At 37.3% G+C, this 24,050-nt stretch overlaps 1 protein-coding gene across 5 annotated transcripts in view; it reads right to left on the bottom strand.

The window, feature by feature from the left end:
* UTRN (utrophin) overlaps positions 1-24,050 on the bottom strand; it is a 501,914-nt gene that overhangs the window by 18,068 nt on the left and 459,796 nt on the right. For 4 of the 5 annotated variants that reach the window (XM_059400879.1, XM_059400881.1, XM_059400882.1 and 1 more), the window contains 4 exons: positions 13,105-13,241; positions 7,476-7,514; positions 7,181-7,246; positions 5,851-5,916 (listed from right to left, as the gene is read on the bottom strand). In XM_059400879.1, coding sequence (XP_059256862.1) covers positions 5,851-5,916; positions 7,181-7,246; positions 7,476-7,514; positions 13,105-13,241 — 308 coding nt within the window. The remainder of the gene's footprint in view (positions 1-5,850; positions 5,917-7,180; positions 7,247-7,475; positions 7,515-13,104; positions 13,242-24,050) is intronic. The other variant, XM_059400883.1, reaches the window with a different exon arrangement.

Raw genomic sequence — 24,050 nt, 5'->3', positions numbered from 1 at the left:
TTTCAATAAATAAGAAGTAAACGGATTTTCACTTTGGTTTAAAAAGCCACCGTATGAATCCTATGAACAATTCACTTTAAAGGAAATTAAGGACTAAAAGTAAAAGTTTAAAAAGTATAAAAAAAGAACAGGAAGAGTCAAAAGAAAACTCAAAGCCTGTAGCTATCTGGGGCGGGGGTGGATCCTAGCCCAGAGCTCCTGCCCTGTCACAGATACCGTCAGACCCCTGAGTCCCTTAGAACACTCGTCCCCGCAAGCGTCTGACTCAGGGGCTAGACTCAGTGCTCAATATTAGCACCTACTAGTGTTCTGTTTTCAAGATTTGGGGACTAGTGTCTGTGAAACAAATTTATACACAAACAAGTCAAAATTAGATCTGAGATAAATTATGTTATAAACATTGACATAACTTCATTTCTTCTAGGGAGTTGATAGGGTTTAAATTATTACTGTAATCACCATCATCACCACTATCATTATATCCTTTCATTGCGGTATCCAAAAGGGATTTAAGGCAATTTCTAAAACAAAAACAAAAGCAAAAAAAAAAAAACCATTTATGTATAACATATAATTTCAGCCTTAAGTATTTCTCACAGATTATTAGTCCTAAGAGTTAAATATAAAAGTAAATACATTCAAGTTCTTAATTATACATAGTAAAAACCAAGAGCATACCCTTGAAAGACAGATAGTATGTGAGGTACCAGATAAGGGCTTTTACATGTCAACAGTGCTAAAACAGAAAAGGTTGCAAAAACATAAGTCTGCACCACTGAAATACCATTAAATGGAGTATAATTATATATTTAAGTTGCATATGGTAAACACCATCTAGATTACGAAATTAGTATGTATCAGATGACAAAAGGACTATGAGTCATTCAATGACCTTTTGAAAGTAGGCAAGACGTAAACAAAAATAACAATAATTTCCCTCCTCTCAAGGATTCTTCTGTTCTAGGCTTCAGAGGTACAAACAGCAATGTCACTGCAAGTCAGACCCCAGTTTGATCTTTGTATATAAGACAGTGTCACTCAAGGACAGGTAGCAGATGGAGGGAGACACCCTAATGGCAATGGTCTAAGGATCTGCCCTTGGGTTCCTGAGATTCCCCAGGACTATCCTGGGTCCTGTTTTGGTTTGAGTCATGGGTGTGCAATTCCTCCTTCAAAGAAAATTATTATCCTCAAAATTATTGGATTTTTAATTTGTCCAAAGGCAGACTTTTAGGAGGAAAGGGAGCACCGGGAATTGGGTCTATGTGGGGGAAGAGCCTTGGGACTGATTCATGTCTGGGTTGGGGAGGCAGCTGCCCGTGAGGCATGGGAATGCAACAACAAATTCACCAGCTTCACAGGATGAATGCTATCGAGAGCCAGGGACTTGGTTCCATAGCCCAATCTGAGGGACAGGGAAAGGCCCAAACTGCAGGGCAGGATGGCTGCTTTTGAAGATACTAATGACTACAAAGACCGTGGATAATTTAAAATCACAAGTTCAAATCTCAAAATTCACACCTGAAAGTATTAGGATTTCTTTTATCACCTACAGTTGAGATCATCCCAAACCACATTTAGGAGATCAGTCTTGGAGGTACGGAGCTAAAATATCTTCTAACTAGGTCTGAGCTGTGAAGCCGAAGTGTGGATGGAGACTGGGCAGGATTGGGACAGGGAAAGTGATGACCTCAAGGAGGACTGCAGAAGCTCTGACCACCACCATCCCCACCCCCACTGCGGGGCTCCCATCTGGGAAGCCTTCCCTTTCCACATAGGCGTAACAGTGAGGTGGTCAGCGATGGTCAGGAGCACCTGTGGCTGCCTGGGTTTGAATCCCACGACTTACTGACGAGTGAGACCCTGAGCAAGCTCCTTACCCTCTCAGTGTCTCAATGTACTCATCTGTAAGATGGTGGTCACAGGAACAAGAGTAGCATCTCAAGGGGTCTCAGAGGATTAAAGAAGCAAGGACAGATGAAGAGCTTAGAGCAACAGAATATTCACAGAGGGGCAGTGGTGGCTGTTTTGTATCACCCCTGTTGTTATTCAAGAGTACTAATGACATTTTTATGACCTATTGGAATAACAAAACCTCCGCTCAAAGGACCTAAAGAAAAGGATGAGAATTCAGGAGTGAGAAAAATTCCAAAATGTAATAGAGAAGTTTGTTATTACTTTTTATTTATTTATTTATTTGGCTTAAGGCACTCTGAGTTAGCTTTCAGTTTTTCCCAACAACAATACAAATTGCTAATCTTCTGATGCTGATGCCTCAGGATGGACCTATGAGCGAAGCAGAAGAGCCAACGCTTCCTTGAGAAGGCACCAACCCTCGCTCCGAAACGGATGACCCTAGTGATTGGAAACTGTCCTCTACTGTCTCAGGATTGTGTCATGACCCTGTCAGTGCTGTAGCTTTAGGAAATTTCTAGGGAAAGGCCAGGGTTGGAGTACGTTATGTACTTACTGCTACTACAGTAAGGTCCTGTAGGAAGCAAGAAAGCTGAAAGCAGAGAATGAAGAGCACAGCATCCTGTTCAAAGCAGTGAAGATTTCTTCCTGTGTCTTGTGATCCAAGATGCTAATTTATTAGATGTGGAAACAAATAAGGACAGCCGGAGGAATAAAGAGTGGGGCTTGGTTCCTAACCTTTCCATCACAAACCCTGTGGAGTACCATCAGCCTGAAAGAGGTAAGAAGCACGCTCCTGGTAAGACTCTATCCACTGGGAGGAAAGGTATTTATTGCAGTCTGTGGAATACCTATTCACAGTGTCAAGTCAGCAGTCCTGGCTAAAATGGAAATGCTTATATGAGTAAGTGTTATACAGTGAAGTGAGCCAAGTTGACCACTCCAAATCTAACCGGTGGGTTCCCCATCCCGTACAGGGCTTCAAGGACTCAGAGTCCTCGTTCGCAATCTCACTGGAATGGAAGAATCACTGCCACGGTCATGGGAAAAAAAACCCAGAATACTCAGTAATTCAAACTGTGACAGAGCAAAGGACTTCCAGGATTGGCTTTATCAAAATAAGGTTTATTAACATAGTCCTGAGAAAATCTGAACGCACCAGTGACTGGAAAACGGTTTCTCTTTAGTGGCTGACAGATACGTTCTGATGCTATTAATTTAATTGAATATTACATTTAAGGGTGAATTTCTTTCCTTGCTTTTTCCAGTATCAGAGGTCACCTGCATCCCTGTATTTGTAAAGCTGGCAACGTGGTATCTGCACATCTCTCTGTAGTTGACCTCTGCTTCTCTGGCTGTATCTTTCTCTAACTGACTCTCCCCCACTCTTATAAGATCTCATGGGATGACATGGGGTGCACTTAAAATAACCTAGGATAAGCTCCCCAACTCAAGATCTTTAACTTAATCACATGTGCAAAGTCCCTTTTGACATATAAAGAGACCCATGAATAGCTTTCAGGAATTAGGATGTGAAGTTCTTTGGGGGTCTTGATCTGTCTCTCAAAAATGCCCTCCCGGGGGGCCAGGGTGGTTCAGTCATTTGAGCATGGGACTCTTGGTTTCAGCTCAGGTCAGGATCTTAGGGTCATGAGCATTGGGCTCTGTGTTTAGTGGGGAGTCTGCTTGAGATTCTCTCTCTCCCTTTGCCTTTCCCCCTGTTTACACACACACTCACACACACACACACACACTCTCTCTCTCTCTCTCTCTCCTCCTCAAATAAATATATCTTAAAAAAAAAAAAATGCCCACCCAATGTTCTTCCTCTACAAACACTTATCAATGGTTCTTCCCTTGAGCCGGTAAAATTCATGGGGATAGTAGTTACATCTGTGGACTTTGACCCCACTGGGTATGTGCCAGTGGCACACTGATAAACATTTAAGGAGTTTTCCAAAAAAACCAAGGAATAAATTGGTCCTGAAATGTAGCTTTTGCCATTTCTAAGGTTTAAATACTTTCATCAAGGCCAATTTCAAACTAATGACTTTACTGAAATGTAGAGTTTGGAAAAGATACACAGTTGTACACCATCTGACAAATACAATAAATTACTCCAAGAACACAGATAATAGTAAAACGAAGTAGAGTAACGAGGGCATGGCGGCGTTTGAGTATGACTTTTGTTTTCATTTGAATCTAATTTAGTTAATTGTAAGTGTATATGAATTAATTTCTATAATGGTTCTGTTTAACAAACAGCTTAAACAACTTCTTGAAAATGTACAGCAGTCTCTTACACTGGCTCTAACATACCACGGATGGTAGATATATAAGAAATATTTGTTGGACAAGATGAATGAGTTAATGTAGCTATATGATAGTATATTAAAATGTATTCAGCTGTTAGTCATCTGATTATTTTTTTCTTTTTCTCAAACAACAGTATTAAATTTTAAAATACTGTTTATTCTAAGTTGAGGACAGGATGTGCTAAATTTGAGCATTACCTTCACTCTGTTCACAGGACATGACCAACACCTTTTTAAAGAATTTAAATTTGATTTTAATTATTTTGGTTTTAATGATTATTTTGTATTCCATATAATTCTTTGACTATTATCAACCTTGTGGGAATCATTTAGGGGCTACTCAAGGTATCTAACTACTTTATATAAAATATATACTGGTAGCTAAATAGAAACAAACATTATAAATATGCTATTATCTTGGTTTGGGAATTGTTTCATATTCATAGTACATGAATAATAATGTATAAATCACTACTGTATTCTTGTAAAGTACTAACAGGATAATGTTTGAAATTTAAAATTGAAAAACCTCCTGACATTATTTATAAGCTTAATGATAGTAAAACAGTTTTTAAAACATTGATAGAGGGGCGCCTGGGTGGCTCAGTGGGTTAAGCCCCTGCCTTCGGATCAGGTCATGATCTCAGGGCCCTGGGATCGGGCCCCACATCGGGCTCTGCTCAGCAGGGAGCATGCTTCCCCCACTCTCTCTGCCTGTCTCTGCCTACTTGTGATCTCTCTCTCTCTCTCTGTCAAATAAATACATAAATAATCTTAAAATAAAGGATATAAAACACTGATAGGGACTTATTCTATATTAGAGTGGGTAAGGTACTACAACTTGGCTCTCTCTGTCACTTTTTTTTTTAGTATAAAACACCTGAGTACTATATTCTGTAACTCTTCTGGAAGCCTTACAGCTTTCCACCAGATGCAAACAACAGTGAAATTACATAACAAGTAAACTTGACATTACTGAAACGTTTTAGACATCATGCAAAATTAAAAATTCTAAAGGGGGAGGGAAGAAGTTTCAAAGCAAGACGACACATAATGGTAGGACAATCAGAGATAAAATATTTGCCTAGAAAGTTTTTAATTATCTTTGTAAAGTCAATGAGACTTTTCCTAATTGCTAATATAATAAAATATTGGCAGAGGAAATAAGACTTTTCAGCAAAGAGTGGGAAGTTATAGGTCCAAGCTTGTGTGGGTTATAGTTGTTAAATGGCAGGGATTATGGGGAAAAAGTGAGCCAATAGACGGAAGAGGATTTTATAGAAGGGCATGTCTTCTGTGGAAATACATTTGTCAAAAAGAAATATCTGACAAATGGAATGAATATCTATAAACATATTTATAAATAGAACAGTCTGATCTTTCTGAGGCAAATTAGTTGACAAATACAGGATTTTTTCATTAACTTATATGAAACTAAAGAAACATATCCAATTTATATTATCATGGCTTGAAAGCGTAAAATCTGTCTAGACATTTCTGTAACCACACTTATCAATTTTGATTGGGATCAAATTCAGAGCCATAATCAATGAAGATTATTTCCGACAGCCATGACAAGACCTGGCCTTCCCCAGCAGTGCTAATTTCATGATCTACTTACACACTTCCTGTGGTAGAGCTGCTATCAGTGAGGAAAGATCCATTAGTCCTTTCCATCTGGGCCAGCCTGAAAAATGAAAATAAAGAGGTTCCGTCACATGGCCCCAGATGGCATGGTCAACTGAGGTACTCTCTCTGGCATTCTCAAACAGTCATAATCCTGACAAAATAAGAAAAGGCCCAGGGGCGCCCAGGTGGCTCAGTGGGTTAAAGCCTCTGCCTTCAGCTCAGGTCATGATCCTAGAGTCCTGGGATTGAGCCCCGCATCAGGCTCTCTGCTCAGCAGGGAGCTTGCTTCCTCCTCTCTCTCTCTGCCCGCCTCTCTGCCTGTCAAATAAATAAATTAAAAAAAAAAAAAAAAAAACTTAAAAAAAAAGAAAAGGCCCAAATCTAGTAAGATTGGGAATTTAAAACAACATTGAATGTTGAGCTACCTCTCAATCACCACTGCCTTCAGACTTGTAGGCCTTCATCTTTGACCATGCTATATAGACCCTTAATTCACCTAGGCTCCTAACTTATCTCCCAGGCCTACAATGGGTCTCCATTCTCATAAATCTGATTATGCTCCTCTCATGTCTAAGAACTCACCAAGACCCCCCTTTACCTAAGATATAACCCAACTCCTTAGCAAGTGGGGCTTCAAACCAGATCTCAGCTTCTATTCCTTCATTCCTCACTCCTTACTCCTTTAAACAAGCCATGTTCATTCCCAGCTCAGTGCTTTGAAGTATGCTTTTCCATTAGTATAAGCCTACCTTTTCCCAGAAATTCTATCTGGCCAAGATGCAGTTCAAGTATTACTATTTATACATTGCTTGAACTAACCATTTTAGGAAGAGCTAGTTGCTAGCCCAAGAGACACTGCCTATGCACTTCTTTTCTGAAAGTTTGTGCATGCCAGCAAGACCAGCCTATACTCTGTATTATTCAGGGACTCTAAAATAAACCTCTATTATAATGCATTAACATACATTTAATTATATATTGTAATTCATGTGTGCACAATCTCCTAAGAATACTTTCAGTTTCTATGCTCATTCACTGAAATAGGTTACAGTATCGAAATCCTGCTTGTCTAGCATTTGGATTCTCATGAGCTCCATAATCACGCGCCACAGCGATTCACTCTTCCCTGACTGTACAGCAGGTGTTTGGTAAAGCACAAATCACAACATGGAAAGATGAGAACCCAGATTCCAAATATAATGGAGCCACGACTCTTGCAAAACATCTCTTAAATCAAGGCACACAGACAACAGAGGATTCATACAGAAATAGATACATTCTGGGGGGCAGCACAGGGGAGGGCTCCTGTCAAGGCTTCTTACCGTGTGGCATACTGTTCGATTCTGGAATGGGTGTCATCATGAAACAGCTGAGGAGATTGTGAGGGGCTATAAAAGAAAAAGCAAAGAAACGGTTTTATGCCTAAATATTGATAGACGTAACCATTAGGACTGTTAGCTTAGTTAAACAGTGAATTTGCCATGCAAACAAACCATGAGGATTGTTACCCAGGAGGCAGACCATTCTTCCAGTGCAAGAGTTCTGTAATCAGCCCAAGCTAATGACACCAATCAGAGTACCGGTATGACTCCAGGGGACAGAGCTGTGAATACTCACTCATAGTGCTCCGGCCACATGCTGATCAGTGTGACAGGACTGCAGAGGGGGAGAGGGAAACAGAAGTCACAGAACTAGCACTTGAGAGACATTGCAGACAAAAGCAGTGGGAAGCTGGAGGAGAAGACATTCTCAACTGTCTTCCACTCTCACGTTTGGTTGCCCTGAGGTGGACCCTGGGGAAATCAAAAATAGCACAAGTCCCTGTTTATCTTAGACAAAATGCTGTGCCTTCAAGTGCCACGGGGGCTTTTCACAGATATTACAGCATATTTGTTACAGGACAGCAAGCGCATCTTGAAATAGCCTCATTGGAAAAGAAAAAAAGAAACAAAATGCTCTACGATAGCTCAAAAACATGGAATAATTGAAAAGATAATACTCCATGATATACTGAGAGATGATGCAACCCGATTATGTTTTTCCTGGAGAAGAAACTTGGTCAGAAATTCCAAAGACTACATCATATATTGATGGCAGATTTGCAATAAAATGAGATTTTCCTGATTCTTTGTTCAGTTTTTAATGTAAGCATTCAAATCCAACTGGGCACAAAGTACTTCAGCCTCCCAGAGGCACTGAAAGAAGTTGTTACACCTAGATCCTCTCCCCTACACCCACCCCAAATTTCACATAATATCCATTAAGGTGAAAGCAACTAGATGATGACACGCTTTCTTTAAACAAAATTGTTTCTGGAAGTTCAATCTGTGAAAATGATAAGGAAATGTGTTCTGTCTCTATCTGGACCTGGATCCTTTAGTACCACTCCCAGCCCTGGGGGCACTCCAATCTCAAAAACTGCCTAGAAATCCCCACATCTCCATGAAATATCTTTCAAAAACAACTGAACAGAATGAAAAACCCTAGGCTTTTTTGTTTTTGTTTTGTTGTTGTTGTTGTTTTGAGGAGAGTAAGGGGAGGTGTGATGAATGGGGAAATTTAAAAGTCTAAAGAAAATTAGTTCTTTATTTAATTAAATAATTAAAGTCTCCTGCATAAGCTCAAGTTGATTGAAATAAAGAAGAAGGAAAGTTTAAATTATTCTAGATTGAATTGATTCTGCTATTTCTATTATACATAGAAACTTAAGAAAAAGTTAATGATCTCATTAACTCCTACTGGGCAGCGCAAGTTAATGTCGTAATAGCAAAGATTAAAAGGAGATGGAGGGCATCTTATTGGGCTGAAAAACTACAACTATAAGGACCTACTTTCAAAAATAGGCATTGAGCCAGTCTATTTGTAAACAGACTTAATCATGCACATAAGCTAGTTATAACAACAATGAAACAACACAGTATCATTCAATCATTTTTTCATCATTACTTTTCCTTATCTCTGAGATATAGTTGTTAAATGTCAAGTGAATGATGTGCTATAAACTTTCCAAAAAATAATAGTTATTCAGAGAAAGCATTTCTAAAATTTAAGTGTACTACCACATCTGCGGCAAACTTTAAACACAAGAAAAATATGTATTTTTTATCTTAATTGAACTTGGAAAAGCTTTGTGAAACTGCATGACTGGTTCTTGTGAAGTTAATTCAGTTAACACAAAAGTGATTCATTGAACTAAGATAAGAGTGGCAGAGGTAGAAAGCTGAACCGAAATAGTTCTCAAAAGTGTTTTATATATTGAGAACAGAGAATTCTAAGAAAAGAAATAAAGATGAAAAAAAATCAAACTTTAGGCCTCATTGACCTCAAAGTATTTTGACTTTCAGAAAAAAAAAAAAGGTTAAGTGATAAATTTTCTCATTTAATTCTGGGAGATAAAAACAAGGCAATATCTCCACTGCTCAGGTAGAGTCTATAGTTAAAGGGGGTTCAAAATAAGACACAGTTAATAATGTAGCCTATCCCTGCTTTCCAGAGTAGGGGCTCACTGGGTTGTTTGGGTTAATTACACACTAATATGCAATGAATTAGACTCTACTAAATAAACTTAATATTATATGAAATATAATCCAGACTTTCCTTGAAATTTTAATGATTCTTTCATTGCCTTAGGCTTCCAGTGTTTTGCCTTCTTCAATCTGTTTGTGACAGGGTAGGTGTGGTCCCAGTGTGCTTTCACATAGAAACCTTCAATGGTTCCTGACTGTTTTCAGGATAAAATCCGAACATCTTGGCACCACTTACAAGGCCCTTCATTGTGTGGGTCCTGCTTCTCTGTCCACTCTCATTTCATGCCACTATCCCCAGCTTCCTACACCAATTCCCCAAATGATCTTGTCCTTGGGCTTTTGAAAACACTTCCCTTGCCTAGAAACTCCCCCTCCCCTCCTCCCACACCAAATGGTGCATGTCTGGCCCTATGACTCTTCCAGGTCTCAGTTCAGCTGAGACTCACTTCCTCACTTCCTCCCAGTCCATGAGTTGGTTCTTGCTCCAGTAAGAATTGGAAAGGACCATAAAACTCATCTGTTTCACTTTAACCAATACAGGGCAGAAGTGTCTAATTCTACTTCTTTAACTTCTAAGGAAACCAACCTACCTTGTATCCAATAGTAACCTCTGATAATTCTCAAATGACTTTTGCTATTATCTTAGCTTGTTTCTTCGGTTTATTTTCAATGGCAACTCTTCAATCAAGTTATACTCCTTTATTTGGATTTATTTTTTGAAAACTCTTATGCATATAGTTACCAAATTAATTGAATAAAATGTAAGCATGGGTTTGCTTACCTCCTTTTAGAAATAACTCCTTTTTCTCCTAAATCCCCTCTATGTATGCATGTATAATTACTGGATAGGGGTAAGATACTACATTTTGCAGGGATGAAAGAGAAAGACGCAAAAGAAAATTCTAATCAGCTTCATAAATAACTTCAACACATTTACCACTTGACTGGTTTTTCTCCAATGTTCTCCCACAAATAGGAGAATAAACGAAATCAAACTTTACTACCCCTTCACATAAATTGTCACATGAGAAAATTAAGTGGCCCTGTACTAGAAAGGGTTCAGCAGAAAAATGAACTATACCAACTTCAAGAATGTGTTCTAGAATTAAAAAAAGAAGAAAACATGCCTACTCTATCCCGTATCTCATAAATCTTTTTCAAAAAACATCTTGTGACATCCTATTTAATCTTATACTGCTTCCTTTCTCTTATTTTCCTTTCCCTGAAAATGCTGGTAAATTGATGATAGGTGAAATGAAGCATTTTTAGAATTACAGCCAAAAATTACAGCACAAAATTTTTATTTAGTATGCTTTTCTGCTCTTTTTTTGTCTGAGTGACTTTAACTACGTCACTCAGAATAGAATGACTGATATCAATGGTTATTTTGACATGAAAAGGCAAATTATCAAAAATACTTAAAAGGAGTATAAAAGATAGATCTAGATGCATGACTCATATGAAGGATGTAGATATTTGAAATGACACAAATGCCAATGGTTTATCCTAAGACTGAAAGGTGCATCACTAGTTCAAGCCTATCAAATTGTCCTGTAAATAAAAGCACTATGTGATAATTCTATGCTTCAGGCAGCTACTCCAAAGGTTAATTAGATCTGATACCAAGGGAAGTAAAACTGTGCGTTTATCATGGAGTGTTCAGCACAGTTAAACTATATATTAGATGGTAAAACAAATAAGAATATAAAATCATATGACCTTTGGAAGAAAAGGACAGAAATATACCCACAAAACAAAGAGAGAACCAAAAATCTACTTTTCCTTATGGATTTTAAGTATATGAATTGCTCTCTTTAAACTGAAATTGCTCCAATAAAAATATACTGTGGAAAAAATAACGGGGAGGCATAGTATTTTCATTGTACGCAGTTTGATATCAAGCAAAGTTATCAAAAAGTTGGAATTTTTCTAGATGCTTTAAATATGTAGTATTTTGGGATCCATCAACATATATAGTCATGCACCCATAACATTATGTATAGAAGGATCAAATATCTATGTGCTTTGGTTATGGTCTCTCTCCCACTTCTTAGAAGCTCCACAAATCAACAAAAAACAACAATCTATATTTGTACACAAACTCAGCAAAGCCAATGGTCTACAAAGCTTTATATGGAAAAAAAACCCACCCAGGCTAAGTAGTGTATCCCTCCACTTTAATATCTTTGAGTCATGGACTGTCATTATACTAGACTATGACTGCTCTCTGTGTATCTCTCATACACTCCATAAAATGAACTAAGAGTTTTGAAGGTTAAAGAAAGACTGATTTCACAAAAATTGCACTCAACACACTTTTTGCACTTCTCACTACAAGTTTCTTTACAGAAGAATGTAGAAAACTTCACACTTCACACCTCTAACCTTTTCTAGAGTCATTTGAGAGGGCAGCTTTCTGTAACTAGAATATCACTATTTTTATGACTAGGTACTTTGCTAATGATTAGCAATAAACATTAACTTTTCCCAAGATTCAAGCACAAGAAAATTACCTCAGCAGGTGTATTTATGCTAAGATTTCTTAAAAGTGATTCAAAGATTTAAAATCAGATCTATTTTGATCCTGATATATCATTGTTTCACAATTTAAAATTACTTCTTGCATTTCTTCTGGCTTTCTTTAAAAATTCTTTTTCTTTTCACTTCTGGTTATAAGTTGTTATTTTTCTTTTCTTTACAATGCCATAGTAATTTTGCTACATTGAAACTTTGTTTCATTTATGCTTATAAACTCAAAGTACCTACTTTTAAGAAATTTTATCCATTTATGTACCTATATAGCTATCTCATTTTGCTGCCTTCATGCTCAAGAGAGAAAAAATTAGAAATACAAGACTTTGACGAGATTTTAGGGCAGGTATATATGAAGCAAGAGATCCAATATTATTAATAAATTTACTATAAAAATATGTAAAATAAGTATAAAACACACTATGTGAAATAGCAAAATATCCCCACGGGAGGAAAAATGGAAAATGAATAAAATCATGAAACAGTACATAACACAATGCACTTCAATTATTTTTAAGAGGAAAAGAAATGACCAAGGCAAAGGATGAACACATAATAATACATATTTTTAAAGTGGAGGAAAACATGCAAAATTAAATCTAAAATTTTAGCGGTGGCATTGTCAAAAGGAAACAGCAAAAATTCATGTGAAGACTGATTCCAAGGTCAATATACCTCTCTGTTTTTTAATTTTTTAAAATTTTTTCAGTGTTCCAAGACTCATTGTTTATGCACTACACCCAGTGCGGAAAAAGTCAATTATCATATGGTTTCACTTACTTGTGGAGCATAAGGAATAACATGGAGGACATCAGGAGAAGGAAAGGAAAAGTGAAGCGGGGAGAATCAGTGGGGGAGACGAAGCATGAGAGACTGTGGACTCTGAGCCTGGTGGTGGATATTAATTTACCTCTTTTAAAATGAAACACTTTGCACATGAGCTAATGAGCACCTGGTGTTATACTGACCTGATGAATCACTGAACATTATATCAAAAACTAACGATGTCCTAGACCTTGGCTAATTGAATTTAAATTAAAAAAGAGAGTAAAAATTTTAAAAAATGAAACATTTTACCAAAACACAAATTCTTTTTGGTATCGGATCATTTCTCTTGTATCACTAACATAATAAGAGACATCAGAGAAAAGAGTACATGAACGTTTTAATATTAAAATTAAACTTACGTCTCTAAGTTGTCACCTTCAAGAACTGTCTGGACAGGAAGGTAGCCAAGCCGAGGATGTTTGGCAAAGTATTTCTTTGATCTGAACTTATTCTTCAGCACCTTTGTGAAGTCTCGTACGTCTTCCCCAGATGTTGTCTAGAAAGTTGAAAAAATTATACTTCTTTCATTAAAATGGGAGGAGATACTAGCTATAATAAATTTCAAACAGATATGAATGAGAACAGTTTCAGTAGCTTTATGTATTTCTAGAACAACAAAGCATGTCACAAAATCACGAGACAACCAGGACTCCTCATTAAATATATCCAGCAATTGGTTCATATTTTTTTTTATTTTCATAACTAGCTCATTTCTCCAATATTTAAAAAATTGGGCCAAAAAGTAAAATCAGTTTTGGCAATGCTATTGGCTGATTCCTACTAATAAAAGAGTTGTGACTTGCTCTTAAGTGTGTTTAGTGATGATGAAGGATTTTGGATATAATATGGTTTTAACTACGGTGAATAAATGAGGCTGAGCTATCTAGCGCCTACTGACTTCCCACAAGCCAGCCTCTGTTGGAGTCTGGAAAAGGAGGAAGCAATAAATAAGAGAGAAGGAATAGGGCCACAATATTGTCAGGAATACTGTCAGTCTGTCTTTCCCAAGCATACAAACATATCATTATTGGACATGGACTAAATTCGTGATGCAATATGAAATGTTACTCTTTCCTTAACCATTTCAGGATGATTAGCTAATAATCATTTGGGGTGAAGTGAGCTGAAATCCACCCCCACCCCAACCCCTCTTCCCATCCCATGAATTGTTCCCAAAGCCTCAGCGTCTTACTCTCCATCACCAACTCTAGTTTTTATTTACAGTATGTTACACAGACACCAACTTCGGTCCTTGTGAAAAGGCATTTAAGATATTTATGTTACCTGCAGGGAGCTAAATTAAAGTCTTGTTTTTCTGACTCCTAGTTGGCTATTCACCCTAAACCTGGAGAGGCCTCACTCCTATCACTTAACAAAACAAAACCAGAGAACTCTTCTGTACTAACAAACCCAGTACTAACTACACTGCTCACTTGCTGCCTGGCCCCCCCTCTCCTTGCACCCTCCTTAGTCCGTCTCTATGACAAGCATGCCCAGGACTCATACAAACTTGTTTTGCAAACAGAAGCTTAAAAAATATAACTATTTTTTAAAACAACTAAATTCTGAGTCAGCCCTTATGTGGTTTTGTAGCTTTCCATCTGCTCTCTTTCTACCTAAATGTGTCTGCTTCTAGTAGAAAATTAAGAGAACTTTTCATTCTTTAAGCTTGCAGAGCAGAGAGGAATGAGCCCAAGTTATTTATAATGTAAGTTCAACAATTTTCATTTTACTTAAAAAAAAAAACAGTATAGCAAGGACCACCACCCACATCGTCACTAGGTCTTGCCATCAGACCCACAGTGTCCAATCTTTCCAGAATAACACAGAACAAACTATATAATGTCTGTCGCTGTTTAGGTACAGATCCTTCCAAAGACAAAGAAGGAGGACAGAAAATAAGCTATTCATGAAAAGAAAAAGAATCCAAGGCACTCTGCAGAGGAAAAGTGTTGCTAAGATAGACAATGGTTTGGGGGGTACTAACCAGATGGAACAGGAGAAAGAAGTAGAATAACACTTGGGAATAAAGAAGGAAACTTTTACAGAAGGAATGTCTGGGACTGAGGCTAAAGCCAAAGGACCTTTCACCTTATAAAGGACACTTGGACCTCTAGCAATGGGTACCACAACTGCAGATCATTACATTGATAGATGCATTCTCCGTGCATGTTTTGATAAAGAAGAAAAGAAGGGAAGAAGCTTTCCATGAAAGAAAAAAAAAAAAAAAAAAAAAAAAAAAAAAAATAGACCCCAATACAAAGAAAAGCATTTATGACTCAATTTGTTTTTCTGTCTGCTCTTAAACCTTGTTAATATACAATGAGATATGTTAATATACATTACTTGGCCCACCTTCCTCTGGCAATAAAAACGTTCTACCATTGAGCTCAGTGGTTTTCAAGCCATATCCAGGCTTTCCATCAGGTGGCCCTGGATGGGGTGGGTGGGGGGAAGGCCAGGAGGGTAAGGTACCAGGATACTTACTATCAGCTGCAACCATCAGCTCAAAAAAGAAACCCTGTACCCATTTGCAATCACTCCTACCCTGCCCTAACCCTGTCGCCACCCCTCAGCTCCTGGCAACACTAATCTTTCTGTTTCTATGGATTTGCCCATTCTGGACATTTCTTATCAATGGAATCAGGTGATATGTGGTCTTTGGGGACTGGCTTCTTTCACTTAGTATAATGTTCTTCTAGCTTATCTCTATTTAGGTTTCAACATGAACTTCTGCTTGGGGAAAAAAAAATGCACATCATTGGAAGTACACCTCTAATTCTGCATCAAACGTTCTTTAGGTAAAGACACTGAAGACGTGGAAGAACAAAGGAAAACCCACCAACCAACCAACAACCAAAAAACCCCATCTCCCACAAAACAAAAATATAAAAAACAAATAAAGAGCACCAACCTGCCTCCCAAAAAGTTACAGCAGGGGCTGAAGTTAATTGTGATAACGTTCAAATTTAGTACTGAAAAAAAAGTGCATTCTCATGCAGAAATTGCATTATTTTTATTTCCTTATGAATTTTCATATCAAGGGGAATAAAAACTTCTAACAAAACTTACAATCCAAAGGCAGTGAATTCACTAATGCCATAAGCTTTATGTAACATTAAAAAAAAAAAAAATAGAAAGTAATTCACCCCACAAAAACTAGGTGTTACATTCTGGTTAGCAAAATGTAATTCTTTAGTTGAAAGCGAGCCAAGAAAATGAATCACACCTATTTTCTGACCCAAAAAAAAGGTAAAAGATATTTTTACATATTTGGTCTAATTTGCTATCTAATGACAGTATCTAATATCTCTCTCTTTCAAAGCACTAGAGCAACAGTTTGGTAAAAAGCAAAGACCACCCACCTAGCATAATGAATATAATCAAATGCAGCTCTATCTTCAAGCTAGGTATAATACTTTGTTCTTTTTCTTTTTTAAGCAAATAACTATTGATATTATGATCTGAGGATGAAATTGAAAGAAATACTCATTACTACACAAATTATCCGACATTCTAAGTTATCCATGTCTTTCTTGAAAGACTAAGGCTTTCGTTTATTGCTGTAAGAAAGAAAGAAGGAGAACAAAAGATTTTGAAGAGCTCATTATAAGAGACAAGGGGAATATAATGGCATAGAACTCTGCACCTTATAAATAGCTTTCCTTCATTCTCATTTTACCATCAAGGGTGGTAAGATTAGTGTTACTTTTTTGACCCCTCCGAAAGCTGACACCAAAGCTTTCAAAGCTACAAGTCAGTTAGGAGAAAGCTACTCTTGCAAACCTGGGTCTTTTCACTCTACCAGCACTATATCCCTTCTCCGAGAAAAACAACAGTTCTAAGTTCTGTAAGAGCTAAGAGCTTTATAGTCATCGACTAAAATACCTATTACTACATTAAGCGACCCTGTGGCTGATTTTTTACCAAATTCATATTGAAATGTCATCTTATGACTTTTAAATTGCAGGTCTAAGACATGTTTCGTGTAAGTAGAATTAGAAAAAAATTACCCATGAAAGAAAAAAAGAGAAATATTAAAATCGCCTGCTTTTTGGCCACCTAGGCATTTCCACCCTTAAATTGTTTGTGACTGGACTGATTTATTTTCTAATTCTTTTTATAGTAAAACAAAACACAGATATATAAAACTATGTACAACAAATGCTTGATGAATATATAAGGCAAATACCATCCAATCAGGAAACTGAACTTTGCGAGACATTCCAGAAACCCCTTCCACATGCCTCATTCCACCCCTCTCTTTCCATAATAACCATTATCTTCATTTTTATAAGCAACAACTACCTTGTGTGTAAAAAATGCATTTTTCACCCCAAAGTCTATCCCTAGATACGGTAGTTGCTCATTTCAAAAAATCTGATATATTTTAATTCACATTTAATATCTACAAATTTCTCCTCCATAGCCATTTCCTTAGAGTTTATGTTGGAAAACACAGGCAATGTGATGTAGCTGAACTTTGCTGACTGTATATTTTTGGTGCGGTTCAGCACATTCCTCACGGCCTTGGATATCCTGCAAACCAGCGGCTGGATGGAGAGAATACATCAGCTTCAAGTGTGATCTGGCAAGACTATCAGTAGTGTTTGGTAGGCACATGATATCTGGTTATCACTCTTCTGTGATCCTCACAGATGTCATGCTAAATGCCTATATCCACCCAGTGGGGGTTTCAAAATGGCGACCTTCTATCATCCATTTTCATTTATTAGTTGAAATATTATATGAAGGCATGTCCCCATGTCTATTCTTCAGCCACTCAGTAATATAGTTCATTCAGGAAGGCAGGATAACATGTTTGATTTTTCCCTTTTATTGACCGATTTTCCCAGCAACATATTGGTTTCCTACCATCCTCCAAAGATGACCTTTTTTAAAAATTATTATTATTTTCATGAATCATTATGAACTTGTAGATTTTTACCATATTTGATGGGTTTTTGGTCTATTGCAACTATTATCGTTATTGAAGATCAAATTGTTCTATCTTTGGCCAGTAGGAGCCTCTTCCAGTTAACCCCACTTAGTTTAAGTTCTACAGGTAACAATATAATTAATGATCTCCACCTGTCCTTAGGATGTTATTTCTCCAGTTATTTTGTTTGTCTGAAGCCTGGTCTCTAAGTAAATCTTCAAGAAGTACTCACAGGACCAACATTCTTGTTTGTTAGTGATAATTTTCCTGAGTCCTTACTAAATAGTAGAAGGCTGTTTTTTTCTCAATATAAAATCCTTGGCTCACATGTTCTCTTCCTTTCAGTTTCTTAAGAATGTTCTTCCATTTTCTCTTGGAGCATAAGGAATAACACGGAGGACATTGGACGATGGAGAGAAGTGAGTTGGGGAAAATCAGAGGGAGTGATGAAGCATGAGAGACTGTGGACTCTGAGAAACAAACTGAGGCTTTTGGAGGGCAAAGGGGTCGGGGGTTGGGTGATCCTGTGGTGGGTATTAAGGAGGGCACGTATTGCGTGGAGCACTGGGTGTGGCGCATGTGAATCTTGAAAAAAAATTTTAAATATACCCTCTAATAATCCCCAAAATAAAAAGAATTTTTTGAAAACGTGAAATGAAACAAAAAAGCTTTGCTGTTGATTATTTAATTTTCTTTCTTTTTTAAGTCATGTATTCCTTCTGTTTAAAAGACTGGAAGATTTTTTTCTTTGACTTTAAAGTCCAGTAATTTTATCAGAGCATATTATAGTATTGGGCATTCTGAATCAATGTTTTCAGGCATGTGATATACTCTCAGTATATAGTTCCATCTTTTCTTTTTTTGGTGGAGAGGAAGGTTTTCCTTGATTTTTCATTTTTAGTGCTTGTTCTTACTCTGGGTTTCCTATTCTGCATTCCTATTATTCATCCTTGTAATTTTTTCCCCTGTCTTCAATATTTTGTATTTTCTCTTAGATTTGTAAATTGCTTTCTTCATTTTATTTTTACTTTTAAAGTTTGTCCCCTATTCACCTTCTATTTCTCTCAAGATAGTTACCTGTTCTGTTTATTAAGACTAAAATTAGTCTTAATTTTGAAATGAGTTTTTTTCTTTTATTTCTATTTCTTTCCTGAGTTCTGTCACCTCACCCTCTCCAAAATTTTCCAGTTCTGGTATATGTTTTCTTTCAAGGGTTAGTTCATTTTCTTAAGCTTATTTTAAAATAATAGGTTATAGTTTTGACATGTTCAAGGAGCACATATTTTTGGTAAACTTTACTATACTTATATTATTTGGTTCCTACATCTTTTGCTTATAATTGCTTTATATGAGATTTGATCTTAATACTTCCTGCTCCTCAATTTTGTCATTGTCATGAAACTTATTTTCCTAATTCAGGGAAGCTTCACACAGGTTCAGGAAAGCTTCTCTAATTTTTTTTTTTTTTTAAGATTTTAGTTATTATTATTATTATTATTATTTTTGACAGAGTGAGACACAGCGAGAGAGGAACAGAAGCAGGGGCAGGCAGAGTGGGAGAGGGAGAAGCAGGATTCCTGCTAAGCCAGGAGCCCTATGCAGGACTTGATCCTAAGAACCTGGGATCATGACCTGAGCCAAAGGCAGACGCTTAATGACTGAGCCACCCAGGCACCCATGGTTTCTCCAACTTCACAGGGCTCCTTCTTCTGGGGTATTAAAGAATAGGGCACTTGAGTCTGGGGATTTTCTGGTCCTTTCCCTTGTCCTATTTTGGACTAAACCATTTCTCTTTTTCATCTCCGTTGCTTTGAGCTGCTATGTCTGTGTCATTCCTAGCAGTTTATACAGCCTGCGGCTCTTTTCCTGGAAGGAAGCCCTAGGAAGTCAGGTCTATGGACTCCAGAAGCCCGGAGCACCGCAGCACCTTCCGACCAAACCTCTGGGCTCCTCCCAGGTTCAAAGCTCTGTTTCCAAACCAGCCCTTTGAGTTCTGCACTGAATACCTGCTGTTTAGAGGTTCTCCATTTCTCAGGCACCTTGCTTCTTCTTCCTTCATTTTATAGAAAAAGATATCTTCATGCAGGTTTTAATGGCTGGTGGTGGCTTATAGGCACCCAGATTTATTTGGGGGGATTTCTTTTTTTTTATTTTTTTTATTTTTAAAAGATTTTATTTATTTATTTGACAGAGAGAAATCACAGGTAAGCAGAGAGGCAGGCAGAGAGAGGAGGAAGCAGGCTTCTCGCGGAGCAGAGAGCCCGATGCGGGGCTCGATCCCAGGACCCTGGGATCATGACCTGAGCCGAAAGCAGAGGCTCCAACCCACTGAGCCACCCAGGCGCCCCAATTTTTGGGGGGATTTCTTATTGCCTAGTTTTATTGTAAATGTTGCCTAGAGAGTTTTGGGTTTTTTTTTTGTTTGTTTGTTTGTTTTTGTCTAGTTTCTCTCTTATTATGTAAATAATTTAGAAATGGGAAGAAAATGACAAAGACAAAAGATATTGAAAAACTAGGCCACCATCTCCCCCAAATCCTTCTGGCTTGATTTTTAACAAGTACATAAGAACTCACATGTCCAAACAAGGACTGTCTTTCAAATTGTCATTTTTGGAAAGCTAATGAAGGTGAGTCACTGTGAAAAACATTTTAAAACTAAACCTACACAGACAAGTGGGCATGTGAATATTCAAAATATACTTCCCTCCAGTATGCTTCTATTAAGCAGAACAGAGATGATGAAAGCTTATTTAGACAATAACAAATAATAGTTCTCAACTTGCACCCCACCAACTTACACAAATAAATGCATGAAATATAAAAACATGTTTCTAAATTACAAAAGCTACCCTGGGGTAACTCTATGCATGCAACTCTCTACCAAAACCTTAGAAACTCCCATGTAAGCTGGTGTCAGATGATTTTTCAATCGAGTTCTATTTTGCCAACCAAAGTTGGGAGTATTTTAAAATTTCCTTCATTTTATTCCTTGACTGAAGACAAACAGAGAAATCACATAGAACCAATTTAATCTAAACTTTACTTGTGTTTGTATATCTACATATAAATCTAGATGTATTATTCTACATATCCCTGTTCATGTTTTAAGCTATATATTCTTATTATGAATGCTGACACCTATGTACTATTGAACTTCAAAAACATGGATATATGACTGAGAGTCTTTTCCTTCTCACTAATGTGAATTACAAGGGGTAACAAGGCTAAGGTACAAAACAATCTAGAATTTAGAAATGCTAATCCTCACAGTATTATAGTCAAGTAGATCCTTGAATAAATTGCTTTACTACTTCAGCTTAAAAAACTCCTCCCGTAACAAGAAAGATCCACAAAGCAAAATATAAAAAGGACTATGAACAATGATGTCAAATAAGCTAGAGGCCAAAACATCCAACTTCTAAATACTTAGCAGTTTAAGCAAAACACGAAGCAACTACAAATAAATAAGCAAAACCATATTAATCTAAAATCCTCCCCGAATTCCTTGGCCAGCTCATAACTAGGGATGGCAATATTATCTAATTCTTTAACAAAGAGTACTATCATTAGAGCTTTAACGATTAGCTACAAAAATGAGTAACTTTTGGACACAGTAAAATAAGGAAGTACAAAGAGGAAAAGCCAAGCTTATATAACTAACAACACAGCCATTTGGCACATGAGTAGAATAATTAAACACTACCCTTTGGATTATGCACAAGTGCAAAATCACTGTTGAACAGCATCATCATCATTAGCAAGATTTATTTCTTAAACATAAAAGTCAATAATCCCAAATGGTATACGCATACTTCTAAGGAGTCCATCATTATCACAGGACTTATCCTAAAAGATTTTCCAACATTTTTTAAATTGCAAAAACAACTTCTCAGGATTGATTTCAGTTTCACTGTTCTCAGAAAGCTGAAATTTAGATTACACTCTACTCCATGAAGAGGAGGAAATCAGGAAGACAAGCTTGGAGCCTTTCAAGTTGTAATGGAAAAATATGAAACTAAAAAATAGGCATCAACCGAATCACCAAGGGGTCAAGAGTAAGTAGGGTAAGAAGGCTTTGCAAAGGAAAATGGATGTTGTCCAAACCTCAACTTTAGAGCTAATGACACACTCTAAATGCACTCCACTTACTGAGAGGACAGGATAAGGGGAGCAAGAACTGAAAAGCCACTTCAGGATGCTGAGGTCAGAGAAGGAGCAATGATGCTGCACATTCAGCTTGCTGGCAAACGTCCCCAGTCTCATCTGATGAAGCAAGACTGCCAAAAAACAAACGACGCTAACGCGATGGAAAGCTTTCCAAAGAATGAACCAGCATTTTCTGGTTCATGATTTTCATAGTCGTACAGATACATTGATGCTGGCAGGATGGAGGTAGGTGGACAGAACAACCAATTCTAGCTTCTCCCCCTCTGTCCTTGTTTGTTTTTTGCTAACCACATATAGTTTGCAAAGAAAAAATGTGAGTTCATGTTTAACTATCAAAAGAAAACTTTTTTCTGGTTTTTTCTTAGTAGAAAATTGATTTTTCTACAGTTTCTAGAAACACTAAAAATACAAAGCTTTGGTTTATTTCCCCGTATATTTAATCAATATTGGCAGGAATATGCTTGAATCTATTGCTTTAAAAGTAACATGCACTTGCTTAAAAAATGCAATACAAATGTGTTTTAAATGTTGTTAAAGTAATAAGCTGCTTTCCATATATGGTATGTGTTTCTGGTCTTCCAAACTTCTTACCAAAATCTCAATGAAACTATCTGTACAAACTAGTCCTATCCAAACCTTGCACATAAGCAGAGAATTTGGTTATGATTCTACCCCACTAATTTGAATGCTGGAAATAGCTGACATTGCTGACTTTTCTAGCAATAGAATTTTGCAAACATCCCCTCTCTTCTGCCTGAGCTAACACATCTCTCAAACCACCTTCTTATTCTGGCTCATACTTTGGTTCCTTCTGCCTGTATTTGTGAACAAGCATGTGCCCTATTCTTGTCCCCATTTCTCCTTTTCTGGTCTGGATCACTGTCCCTGACCAGGTGCACACAGCCTCTGCTTAGTTACCTTCCTTCCCTCAACTTGGTGGACTCTGGGTTCTTGGACTCATAAACACACTCTACTACATCTTGTTCATATCTGCAACTTGAACCCTTCTCCTTCAGCAAATCCTGATGCTCCTGGGATAACACATGTCCCCTATCATCTTCTCCATGATGGGCGGTAGAATCTCTCCCCGACAAAGGCCAACAATAAAGGAGGTTTACAGCATTTTGCTCTTAGCCTCAGCCTTCTCAGCAACTAAAACTAATGTGCCCATCCATTCCCCTTTGACCATACATGGCCAGAAGCAGCTACCACCTGTCACCTTCTAGAGACATACTGATGGTCTTCTAAGCGCCACCTCACTTCAAAACCTTTCATAGTTGGAACACTGAAAAAATACAATAAAATTAAAACAAAGACAAAAACAAAAAAACAAACCTTTTATGTTCCACATTAGCCACATAATGGGGTATGTCCAAACCTCCAACCACGTCAGCACTCAAAACATTATTTGGTCCCAAATTTCTAACCTGGAAAAGAAGTCCTGAGCCTTGGCCTTACTTCTTTAATATGAACAAACCTTTCTTACCCGCATGATCTTAATCACTAGCTCTTCAACCCCTTTAGGGATTTTTTTCAGTATGGGGACAGCCCAAAGCAGTCCCAGTATCATTAACACCTTTGTATCATTCATTCCCTTGGCCTTCAACTCTATCTACCGTCTCTTAATTCCACAGTGACTGAGCAATGATGCAGTCAGTGCAAATCTTTGCCAATTAACCTCAGCTGCACTCCTGTTGCAATGTAGCGATCAATTTATTCATCTCTTGTCGACTCACACTTGCCCCCAGTAGCAATTCCAAACAGTTTCCATTCTCCCTAATATTTAACCCTATCTAACTCTCTCTCACTAGCAGCAATGGCATAAACTCTTATAAATCATATATGAAACTCACCATCCTTTCTCTTGAGTTTAAAGGGCTATCTTCTACACAACTGATGAATTACTAAATGCTACATCTGAAACTGATGAGATATGTCGACTAATTGAACATTTAAAAAAAGGAGCTTTTTTTTCTTAAAGGGAATATCCTTTTTATATAACAACATACAAAAATGTGTCTAATATGAATTAAATTTTGGTTATTTGCAGCAGAGAATATAGACACTGTTTCATAAAGATAAAATTAGGATCATTTTCATTGTGAAATTAAATGATCACAAACTTTTATTCAAAAAAAAAAGAAAATGAAAATCTTCACATCTTTAATTTAAAATGTCAGTATTTTTAAAATAAATAAT

This window comes from Mustela nigripes, chromosome 5, assembly GCF_022355385.1.
Source record: "Mustela nigripes isolate SB6536 chromosome 5, MUSNIG.SB6536, whole genome shotgun sequence".
Taxonomy (NCBI): domain Eukaryota; kingdom Metazoa; phylum Chordata; class Mammalia; order Carnivora; family Mustelidae; genus Mustela; species Mustela nigripes.
The sequence above is the reverse complement of the archived record's forward strand: the minus strand, read 5'-3'. Positions and strand labels throughout refer to the sequence as shown.